The 12,735-nt window shown below is 46.4% G+C and overlaps 1 protein-coding gene across 1 annotated transcript in view; it reads right to left on the minus strand.

Annotated features, from left to right (window-relative positions):
• LOC111964618 (cyclin-dependent kinase 14) overlaps nt 1-12,735 on the minus strand; it is a gene marked incomplete at its 3' end in the record, with an annotated part of 148,665 nt that overhangs the window by 4,799 nt on the left and 131,131 nt on the right. The window contains exon 11 of the mRNA XM_070439379.1: nt 10,955-11,167. Coding sequence (XP_070295480.1) covers nt 10,955-11,167 — 213 coding nt within the window. The remainder of the gene's footprint in view (nt 1-10,954; nt 11,168-12,735) is intronic.

Raw genomic sequence — 12,735 nt, forward strand, 5'->3', positions numbered from 1 at the left:
TTCATCCACATTAGAGACACACAGACAGCATCCCCATTAGAGACAGACAGTATCCCCATTAGAGACACACAGCACAGCATCCCCATAGAGACACACAGACAGCATCCACACATTAGAGACACACAGCCAGCATCCACATTAGAGACACACAGACAGCATCCCCATTAGAGACACACAAGCAGCCACCACCCATTAGAGACACACAGACAGCATCCCCATTAGAGACACACAGACAGCATCCCCATTAGAGCACACAGACAGCATCCCATTAGAGACACGCAGACAGCATCCCATTTAGGACACACAGCCAGCATCCCATTAGAGACACACAGACAGCATCCCCATTAGAGACACACAGACAACATCCACATTAGACACACAGCAGCATCCCATTAGAGACACACAGACAGCATCCCCATTAGAGACACATAGACATCATCCCATTAGAGACACATAGACAGCACCCATTAGAGACACATAGACAGCATCCCCATTAGAGACACATAGACAGCATCCCATTAGAGACACACATCAGCATCCCATTAGAGACACAGACAGCACCCATTAGAGACACACACAGCATCCCCATTAGAGACACACAGACAGCATCAACAGAGTTGGAGAGCTCCAGAGCCATCAGCAGTAAACATTTGAACCCCTCTCTGAAGAATACTAGCCTCCACAACTACAATGCATCATTATTTCATCTATAGTGTACTCAAATGGCTTTGTAGAAGAGCACAGTATATTTTGAAAGACAATGGTTCACTCTTGGGGAATATCTTAATTTCCATCTAATACTATGTTGATGTCTTGATTCCTAGAGGATTTAGCTCCAGTAAAGTGTTTGTTCAGAAGACTAACTCTGTGTGACATCTGAGGTGGTGATGGTTGGATAATGGGATGCCCAGTGGAGAAGAAAGAGAGAGGGATGGAAAAAGAGAGGTGGCTAGTTCTGGAGAGTGTGTGTATGGTGTGTAGGTGTAAACAGGTGTCAGAGCCCATTTGTCAAGAACTATTGTTTCCTGACAGATTCACGTTCTGCCCAGTGCACTACTCCCTCCCTCTTTTCCTCCATCTCTGCATGACCCAGCTACGGTTGAGCAACCACACAGATAATACAGAAAGATGAATGATAGAAATAGAGAGGGAGAGAGAGAGAAAGAGAGAGGGAGGGAGAAAGAGAGAGAGAGAGAGACAAGCACCAGCATCATTTTCATCCCCCTTAACACACCACACACTAATTCCTTTTTGAAAACGTCATCCGTCTCCATAAACGTACCTACAGACCAGGAGAGCCCTATACATATCTAGAAGTCCAAGGATTGAAGTAGGTGCTGGGTTGAACAATACATTTTCATCAGCAAACTGTTCAGATTTTTCTTAGATCTTTATATAGAGACTGGTGTTTAACCTGTTGAGGACAGAGGGCGTGTTTTCACTTTGGAAAATCGTGCCCAATTTAAACGGCCTCGTACTCAATTCTTGCTCGTACAATATGCATATTATTATTACTATTGGATAGAAAACACTCTCTAGTTTCTAAAACCGTTTGAATTTTGTCTGTGAGTAAAACAGAACTAATTTGGCAGCACACTTTCTGACCAGGAAGTGGAAAGTCTGAAATCGATGCTCTGTTCAATGGCCTGCTATAAATGGGCATGATACGTATGCGTATACATGCACGTCATACACACTTCCCCTAGATGTCTATAGGAAGTGAGAGAAGAAATTAAGTGTTTATCTTGGTCTGAGGTGGAATAAATCCTCTTTGCACGACGAGTCATCCATTTTCTGTTTTCTGAAAGCGCGAAGATGGACCTGGAATTGCCTTCTGAAAAGCTGTCGTTATAGGCGACTACTATCTCCGGCTTTGATTTTATTTGATACATGTCACAATATCATCGTAAAGTATGTTTTTTCATATAAGTTTTATTAGATTATTGAAATTTTTTCGGGACGTTAGGCGTGTTGCGTTGTCTGTGTTTGTTGACGTTGGAGAGGTTCGCGCCACTTGGCCAGTGTGCTGCTAATTCAAGAGGGAAAAACGATGTTCTAAATCCAAACAACGACTGTTCTGGACAAAGGACCCATTGTAAACATTCTGATGGAAGATCACCAAAAGTAGGACCCATTTTGTGATGCTATTTCATATATCTGTCGAACTGTGTACTAGTAGTTTTGCGCCCAGGTTTTGGCCACTCTCTCGCTATAACATAAAGCCCTTATGCTCGGTAACCTCGACTTCGATTTGGGTTCACCAGATGCCCCCTCTATTCGATTTTGGGTTACCAATGCCCTATGTTAAATCTGGGTTACAGATCCCTCATTCGATTTGGGTTACAGATGCCCTATGTTAAATTTGGGTTACCAGATGCCCTCTAGTTCGATTGGTTATACCAGATGCCCTCTATTTCGATTGGTTACCAGATGCCTCTATGTTAAATTTTTACTTGGGTTACCAGATGCCCTCTATTCATTCGGGAAAGCGAAAGGTGGTTACCAGATGCCCTATGTTAAATTTGGGTTACCAGATGCCTATGTTGATTTGTACGATGCCCTCTATTCGATTTGTGGTTACCAGATGCCCTCTATTCGATTTGGGTACCAGAGCACTTGTTAAATTTGGGTTACCAGATGCCCTCTATTCGATTTGGGCTTACCAGATGCCCTCTATCTCGATTTGGGTTACCAGATGCCCTATGTTATTGGGTTGATCCTAAGATTTGGGTTACCAGATACCCTCATTCGATTTTGGGTTACAGATGCCCTCTATTTGATTTGGGTTACCAGATGCCCTAGTGTTCGATTTGCTTACACGATGCCCCTATTCCATTTGGAGTTACCAGATAGCCCTCTATTCGATTTGGGTTTACCAGATGCCCTATGTTAAATTTGGGTTACCAGATGCCCTCTATTCGAAATAATTGGGGTTACCAGATGCCCTATTTGTTATTTGGGTTACCATGAATGCCCTCTATTCGATTTGGGTTACCAGATGCCCTATGTTAAATTTGGGTTAACCAGATGCCCTAGGTTTCGATTTGGGTACCAGTAGCCCTCTATTCGATTTGGGTTACACAGATGCCCTCTATCGATTTGGGTTACCAGATGCCTATGTTAAATTTTTTTGGGGGTTCACCAGATGCCTCTATTCGATTGGAGTACAATGCCCTCATTCGATTCTGGGTTACCAGTCCCCTTATGTTAAAATCTTGGTTACCAACACACACACACACACACACACACACACACACACACACACACACACACACACACACACACACACACACACAGGTAGCCCTGGGTGTGAAGTTCAGTAGTGAATTATACATCACACTGTGTCCCCATGGCAACACCAGGGGTCAGAGAACAGAGGGCAGGAGAGGAGGAGGAAGAGAAGAGGGGGTTGAAGAAGAATACAGCCAGAGAGGAGACTGAAATCTACTCCATATGGGACAAACAACCCAAGCCTTCTTTTGAAGTTCACTCTGAAGTCAAATGACTTTCAGATATCTCTGTGTAGCCTCCTCCTCATCTTCCTCATCTTCCTCCTCCTCCTCCCCACCTCCTCGGCTGCTATGTCTAAAGCTACGATAAATCCATGGGGAGAAAGAAACAAGATATACCAAACAAATTATTTAAAAAATAAATAAACTGCATTTATCATTACAAAAAACACTGAAAAACAATCTTGCAGATGCTGCAAATACACAACTTGTTTCCGTCATGAAATGTGTAGCCAGAATAGAAAACAGGGTAAATTAAATAATGTGTCACTCCTCTCCTGCATCATCCCAGTCTAATATATGATGATGAATGTCTGATTGCGTGATATGTAATAATACCCCCTGCTCATATCTCAAATATATATATAACAAAACTAGGTATAAAATGGCTTTAAAATATGCTATAATGCTTTGGAGGTAATTTTGCATATTTGCACGGGTTTCTGGTGGCAATAACTGATTGTGTGCGCTTGGCAGGTAATMTATGTCTGGTCTGATAGAATCTGGGTAATGTGTGACGTGTGTGTGCGTGCTGGTGTGTGTGTGTCAACATGGCGGTGGCATGCATACTGCTATTGCTTCTTCATGGTCTGGGATCAGGACATTAACATTTAGATTCCCCTTTGCTTATCAAACACACACACACACACARGTACGCACACATACACACTCAAAAAAGCAAAACTAGTATTTAGGATCAGAAAACTGTTTTATTTCCTCTGCAAAGAAAATCCCCTAAGAGACAGTTGGCTCACACGCTGAATGAATTCATCCATCCAGACATGGGCTTTTCAACTTCCTGTGATTCTCCCCACTTCTCCTCTCATATACAGTAGTAATAACTAAAGGTATGTGGTGGATCACCTGCCTCTCTGTCTGTCTATCACAGCCTGTCTCTCTGTCTGTCTATCACAGCCTGCCTCTCTGTCTGTCTATCAACAGCCTGTCTCTCTGTCTGTCTATCACAGCCGGTCTCTCCTGTCTGTCTATCACAGCCTGTCCTCTCTGTCCTGTCTATCACAGCCCTGCCTCTTGTCTTGGGGGTCCCCTATCACAGCCTGCCCTCTCTGTCTGTCTATCACAGACCTGTTCTCTCTGGTCTGTCTATCACAGCCGGTCCACTCTCTGTCTGTCTTCACAGCCTGTCTCTCTGTTCCTGTCTATCACAGCAATGTCTTCTGTCTGTCTATACAGCCGGTCCTCTCTGTCTGTCTATCACAAGCCTAGTCTCTCTGTCTGTCTATCAAACAGCCTGTTCTCTTCTGTCTGTCTCTCAACAAGCCTGCCTCTCTGTCTGTCTATTCACAGCTGCCTCTCTGTCCTGTCTATCAAGCCTGTCTTCTGTCTGTCTATCCAGCCTGTCTCTCTGTCTGTCTATCAGCCTGTCTCTCTGTCTGTCTATCACAGCCTGCCTCTCTGTCTGTCTAATCACAGCCTGCCCTCTCTTGTCTGTCTATCACAGCCCTGTCCTCTCTGTCCTGCTATCACAGCCGGTCTCTCTGTCTGTCTATCCAAAGCCTGTCTCTCTGTCCCCTGTCTATCACAGCCTGCCTATCTGTCCTTTGTCTATCACGACTGCTCTCTGTCCTGTCTATCACAGCCCTGTCCTCTCTGTCTGTCTATCACAGCCGGTCTCCTGTCTGTCTATCAAAGCCTGTCTCTCTGTCTGTCTTCAACAGCCCTGTCTCTCTGTCTGTCTATCACAGCCGGTCTCTCCTGCTGTCTACCACAGCCTGTCTCTCTGTCTGTCTATCCAGCATGTCCTCTCTGTCCTGTCTATCACAGCCGGTCCTCTCTGTCTGTCTATCAACAGCCTGTCTCTCTGTCTGTCTATACAAGATGTCTCTCTGTCCTGTCTATCACAGCCTGCCTCTCTGTCTGTCCTATCCACACAGCCCTGCTCTAATGTCTGTCTATCACAGCCTGTTCTCTCTGTCTGTCTATCACAGCTGTCTCTTGTCTGTCCTATCACAGCCTGTTCCCTCTGTCTTGTCTATCACAGCCTGTCCTCTCTGTCTGTCTATCACAGCATGTATCTCTGTCTGTCTATCACAGCCGGTCCTCTCTGTCTGTCTATCACAGCCTGTCCTCTATGTTCGTCTATCACAGCCTGTCCTCTCTGTCTGTCTATCACAGCATGTCTCTCTGTCTGTCTATCACAGCCGGTCTCTTGTCGTCTATCACAGCCTGTCTCTCTGTCTGTCTATAAGCATGTCTCTCCTGTCTGTCTATCACAGCCCGTCTCTCTGTCTGTCTATCACAGCCCTGTCTCTCTGTCCCTGTCTATCACAGCCTGTCCTGCTCTGTCCTGTCTATCACAGCCTGCCTCTCTGTCTGTCTATCACAGCCTGGCCTCTCTGTCTGTCTATCAAGAGCCTTGTCTCTCTGTCCTGTCTATCACAGCCTGTGCCTCTCTGTCTGTCTATCAACAGCCTGTCTCTCTGTCTGTCTATCACAGCCTGCCTCTCTGTCTGTCTATCAACAGCCTGCCTCTCTGTCTGTCTATCACAGCCTGTCTCTCTGTCCTGTCTATCAACAAGCCGTCTCTCTGTCTGTCTATCACAGCCTGTCTCTCTGTCTGTCTATCACAGCCTGCCTCTCTGTCTGTCTATCACAGCCTGCATCTCTGTCTGTCCTATCAGCAGCCTGTTCTCTCTGTTCTGTCTATCACAGCCGGTCTCTCTGTCTGTTAATACAACAGCTGTCTCTCTGTCTGTCCTATCATACAGCCTGTCTCTCTGTCTGTCTATCACAGCCTGCCTCTCTGTCTGTCTATTCACAGCCTGCCTCTCTGTCTGTCTATCGACACAGCCTGTCTCTCTGTCTGTCTATCACAGCCGGTCTCTCTGTCTGTCTATCACAGCCTGTCTCTCTGTCTGTCTAATCACAGCATGTCTCTCTGTCTGTTAATCACAGCCGGTCTCTCTGTCTGTCTATCACAAAGCTGCTCTCTGTCCTGTTCCTATCAACAGCATGTTCATCTGGTCTGTCTACTCAAGACCGGTCTCTCTGTCTGTCTATCACAGCCTGTCCTCTCTGTCTGTCTATCACAGCCTGTTTCTGTCTGTCTATCACAAGCCTGCCTCTCTGTCTGTCTATCACAGCCTGCCTCTATGTCTGTCTATCACAGCCTGTCTCTCTGCCTGTCTATCCAGCTGTCCGCTCTGTCCTGTCTATCACAGCCTGTCCTCTCTGTCTGTTATCACAGCCTGTCTCTCTGTCTGTCTATCACAGCATGTCTCTCTGCTGTCTATCAAGCCGTCCTCTCTGTCTGTCTATCACAGCCTGTCTCCTCTGTCTGTTCTATCACAGCAATGTTCTCTGTTGTCTATCACAGCCGGTCTCTCTGTCTGTCCCTATCACAGCCTGTCTCTCTGTCCTGTCTATCACAGCTGTTCTTGTCCTGTCTATCACAGCCTGCCTCTCTGTCTGTCTATCACAAGCCTGCCTCTCTGTCTGTCTATCACAGCCTGTCTCTCTGTCTGTCTATCACAGCCGGTCTCTCCTGTCTGTCTATCACAGCCTGTCTCTCTGTCTGTCTATCACAGCTGTCTCTCTGTCTGTCTTCACAGCCTGCCTCTCTGTCTGTCTATCACAGCTGTCTTCCTGTCTTCTCCACAGCCTGCTCTCTGTCTGTCTATCACAGCCTGCCTCTCTGTCTGTCTGATCACAGCTGCCTCTCTGTCTGTCTATTCACAAGCCGGTATCACAGCCTGTCTCTCTGTCTGTCTATCACAGCCGGTCTCTCTGTCTGTCTATCACAGCCGGTCTCTCTGTCTCGTCTATCACAGCTGTCTCTCTGTCTGTCTATCACAGCCTGTCTCTCTGTCTGTCTATCACAGCCGTCTCTCTGTCTGTCCTATCACAGCTGTCTCTCTGTCTGTCTATCACAGCCTGTCTCTATGTCTGTCTATCACACGCCTGTCTCTCCTCTGTCTGTCTATCACAGCGCGTCTGTCTCTCTGTCTGTCTGTCCACAGCTGTCTCTCTGTCTGTCTATCACACCTGCTCTCTGTCTGTCTATCACAGCCTGTCTCTATGTCTGTCTATGACAGCCGGTCTCTCTGTCTGTCTATCACAGCCGTTCTCCTGTCTGTCTATCAACAGCTGTCTCTCTGTCTGTCTATCACAGCGCTGTCCTCAATTGTCTGTCTATCACAGCCCTGTCTCTCTGTCTGTCTATCACAGCCGTCTCTTCTGTTCTGTTCAACAAGCCGTCTCTCTGTCTGTCTATCACACGTGTCTCTCTTGTCCTGTCTATCACAGCCTGTGCTCCTGTCTGTCTATCACAGCCTGCCTCTCTGTCGGTCCTATAACAACACTGCCCTCCATGGTCTGTCTATCACAGCTGCTCTCTGTCTGTTCTATCACAGCCTGTCTCTCTGTCTGTCTACTCAAGCCCTGTCTTCTGTCTGTCTATCACACCAGTCCTCGTGCCTTCCACTCTCATCGTCTGTCTATCACAGGCTCTCTCTGTCTGTCTAATCACAGCCCCTGTCTTCTCTGTCTGTCTATCACAGCCTGGTCTCTCTGTCTCGGTCTATCACAGCATGTCTCTCTGTCTGTATCCGCCTGTCTATCATGCTGTCTTTTCTCGAGCCTTGATGCTCTGTCTGTCTATCACAGCGGTCTCTCTTCTGTCTATCACAGCACTGTCCTCTGTCTGTCTATCAACACCAGTCTCTCTGTCTGCTCTATCCACGCCTGTCTCTATGATCTAGTCTGATCAACAGCCTTCTCTCTGTTCTGTCTATCACAGCGCGTCTCTCCTGTTGCTATCACAGCCTGTCTCTCCTGTCTGTCGGCTTATACACAGCCTGTCTCTTGTCTGTACTAGTCCACAGGCCTGTCTTCTGTCTGTCTATTCACAGCCGGTCTCTCTTGTCTGTCTATCCACAGCCAGTCCTCCTGTCTGTCTATCACCCATGTCTCTCTGTCTGTCTATCACGCCTGTCACTATGTCTGTCCTATCACAGCCTGTCTCTCTGTCCTGTCTATCACAGCCGGTCTCTCTGTCTGTCAAAATTCAACAGCATGTCTCTTGTCTGTCTATCACCACCATGTCTCTCTGTCTGTCTATCCAGCCTGTCTCTCTGTCCTGTCTATCACAGCCTGTCTCTCCCTGTCCTGTCTTCACAGCATGTCTCTCTGTCTGTCTATCACAGCCTGCCTCTCTGTCGGTCTATTCACATACCTGCTCTCTGTCTGTCATCACAGACTGCTCTCTCTGTCTGTTCTATCAACAGCATGTTCTCTCTGTCCCTGTCTATCACAGCCTGCCTCTACTGTCTGTCTATCAAGCCTGCCTCTTCTGTCTGTCTATCAACAGCCTGCCTCTCTGTCTGTCTATCACAAGCCGGTATCACAACAGCCCTGTCTCTTCTCTGTTGTCCTATCACAGCCGGTCTCATCTGTCTGTCTATTCACAGCATGGTCTCTCTGTCTGTCTATCACAGCCTGTCTCTTTGTCTGTCCTATCACAGCCTGTCTCTCTTCTGTCTATTCACAGCCGGTCTCTCTGCTGTCTATCACACAAATGTCTCTCTGTCTGTCTATCACACCAATGTCTCTCTGTCTGTCTATCACAGCCGGTCCTATGTCTGTCTATATCACAGCCTGTCTTCTTGTTCTGTCTATCACAGCCTCCTCTCTGTTTGTCTACAACAGCATAGTCTTCTCTGTCTGTCCTTTCACAGCCTGTCTCTATGTCTGTCTATCAACAGCCCTGTCTCTCTGTCTGTCTAATCACAGCCGGTCTTCTGTCTGTCTATCACAGCATGTCTCTCTGTGTCTATCACAACCATGTCTCTCTGTCTGTCTATAACAGCCTTGTCACTAATGTCCTGTCCTATCAACAGCCCATTTCACAACACTAAGTGATCCCCAAATGAGATAGGCAGCAAACAGCACAGCATCCCAGTCAAGTCATTCCCCTGACAGACAGACAGACAGACAGACAGAACAGACAGACAGACAGACACACACACTCCAATTCCCGTAGGGCCTGTGTGTCGGGTGTAGCTAACCAGCACACAGGAAGTCTGGTGCTCCAATGAGGATTTCCTCCAACGTCCAACCAGATTCCTGCATCTCCATTGTCACATTGCTTGCACTCTCACAACAGATCATTATCCTCACCAGCTGTCTTCAAACTATATCACTACAACACACCTTCGCGTCACACACACCAATCCCAACGTTCCGAGTGGACTCAATTCGAATCCCTAGGGAAGAAACAAAACAGTGCCCCTCCAGCACACACACACACAACACACACACGACACACACACACACACACCCACACATAACACACACACGACACACACCACACACACACACACACAACATACACACATTACACACACACATCACACACAACACACACACAACCTGACAAAGGGAGGTAGGAAGATAATACAGTGTCCTTCAAAGCTAACATTTTTGTGGATACAAGTAATAGAACAAGTAACATCATCACTGCATTTATGTACTGTATCTATTGGTTGAATTGTTAAACAATGGCTTGGGATAGGTAATTTGCAAGATGATTGTATTTGCGCATTGTTTTCCAGGGGTATCTAGGGGACATTTGTTTGTTTCTGCTTCACTTACAAGCTCAGCACAAGAACATGGTTTGATAGTCTTATAATACTCCCACAGTAGCCTGCGTCTGTTTGAAAGGTGAGGCCCCCATACAGCCAGACATAATAAAGTATGAATCGTGGAGGAAATGGACTTTTGGTGAGGCCTCCTACACACAGCAGGGCAGAGACAAAGAACAATCAGAGAGAGAGAGGAGAGACCCACTTTCCCCTTTCTGCTGCCATAACAATGGATACAATTAGCAGATGGAGTTGGCCCCGGCACCATTGACTGGAGCAGGATTAGAGAGGAGAGAGACCACCGCTCTGCAGGAGAGAAGAAGGAGAGGAACTCTCATAGTACAACACACTGGGAGATACAAATCATAATTTTATTGGGTCCACCATACACATGGTTAGCAGAATGTTTTATGCGAGTGTACGCGAAATGCTTGTGCTTCTAGTTCCGACAGTGCAGTAATATCTACAAGTAATCTAACATATTCACAACGACTACCTTATACACACAATGTAAAGGGATGGAATCAGAATATGTACATATAAATATATGGATGAGTGATGGCCGTGCGGCATAGGCAAGATGCAATAGATGGTATAAAATACAGTATATACATATGAGATGAGTAATGTAGGATATGTAAACATTATTAGAGTGGCATTATTTAAAGTGACTAGTGATACCTTTATTAAATCCATTTATTAAAATGGCCAGCGATTTGAGTCTGTATGTTGGCAGCAGCCTCTCTATGTTAGCGATGGCTGTTTAACAGTCTGATGGCCTTTAGATAGAAGCTGTTTATCAGTCTCTCGGTCCCAGCTTTGATGCACCTGTACTGACCTCGCCTTCTGAATGATAGCGCGGTGAACATTGTTGGTTGGTTGTCCTTGATGATCTTTATGCCCTTCCTGTGACATCGGGTGCTGTAGGTGTCCTGGAGAGCGGGTAGTTTMCCCCCGGTGATGCGTTGTGCAGACCGCATCACCCTCTGGAGAGCTTTGGTGCAGTTGCCGTACCAGGCGGTGATACAGCTCGACAGGATGCTCTCAATTGTGCATCTGTAAAAGTTTGCGAGGGTTTTAGGTGACAAGCCAAAGAGGCGCTGATACATCGATGTTATTGTATACGTCGATGTTATTGTCTGAGACTACGCGGAACATATCCCAGTACACGTAATTGAAGTAATCTTGAAGCGTGGAATCTGATTGGTCAAACCAGCATTGGCTAGACCTAAGCATGGGCACTTCCTGTTTTAGTTTCTGCCTATAGGAGGGGAGCAACAAGATGGAGTCATCGTCAGATTTGCCAAAGGGAAGGCAGGGGAGGGCCTTGTATGCATCACAGAAGTTAGAGTAGCAGTGGTCCAGTGTTTTGCTCGAGCGGGTACAACAATCAATGTGCTGGTAGAATTTAGGTAGCCTTGCTCTCAAAATAGCTTTGTTAAAATCCCCAGCTACAATATATGCAGCCTCAGGATATATGGTTTGCAGTTTACATAGAGTCCAGCGAAGTTCTTTCAGGGCCGTCGAGGTATCTGCTTGGGGGAACATACACAGCTGTGACAATAATCTAAGAGAATTCTCTTGGGAGATAATGTGGTCAGCATTTGATTGTAAGGAATTCTAGGTCAGGTGACCAAAATACTTGAGTTCCTGCATTTTGTTATGATTACACCATGAGTCGTTAATAATGAGGCATACACCCCCGCCTTTCTTCTTACCAGAGAGATGTTTTTTTCTGTCAGCGAAACGCATGAAGAAACCCGGTAGCTGTACCGACTCTGACAGCATATCCCGAGTGAGCCATGTTTCCGTGAAACAGAGAATGTTACAATCTCTGTTGTCTCTCTGGAAGACAACCCATGCCCCTATTTCGTCCACTTTGTTGTCTAGAGACTGGAAATTGGCGAGTAATATGCTCGGAAGCGGTGGATGGTGTGCTCGCCTTCTAACCAGGAGGCCGCTCCGTCTGCCTCTCCTGCGGCGACAACGTTGTTTTGGGTCGGCCTCTGGGATTGGAACCAATGTCCAGGGTGGACGTCCGAAAGTCCTGAGTAAGTTGACATCGCTTTTATATCCAATAGTTCTTCCCGGCTGTATGTAATAGCACTTAAGATTTTCTGAGATAACAAAGTAAGAAATAATACAGAAAAAAACAAATTACTGCATAGTTTCCTAAGGACGTGAAGCGAGGCGACCATCTCTTCCGGCGCCATCTTGCATCATATCCACAGCTGTATGACTGGGAATGATCCACGCCACACGAGACACACCCCGTTGAGAGATTGTAGACACACACACACACCCCAACACACACAAACACACACACAGACACACGTACGGGAGCACACACATGCAGATGAGCACACACAAACATTTGCAATTCAGTCTCACACAAAGAAACGATGTCTTAGTTACGACTCTCTTCTTTGATGATAGTCAAGCATGAAAACACAAATGTCTATTGCATACACTTGACAAACATGCTATAAACCAATACACACTTGACACACTACACAGTAACACACACTTGTGACAGTTCAAGCCGTGCAGGTGTGTGTGTGTCTGTGACCCTTGTGAGAATTAGTGTCCTAGTAACCCCCAGTGAGGGTGTGTGTATGGAAGTA

The sequence above is a fragment of the Salvelinus sp. IW2-2015 genome, unplaced genomic scaffold (genome assembly GCF_002910315.2).
Source record: "Salvelinus sp. IW2-2015 unplaced genomic scaffold, ASM291031v2 Un_scaffold1606, whole genome shotgun sequence".
NCBI lineage: Eukaryota > Metazoa > Chordata > Actinopteri > Salmoniformes > Salmonidae > Salvelinus > Salvelinus sp. IW2-2015.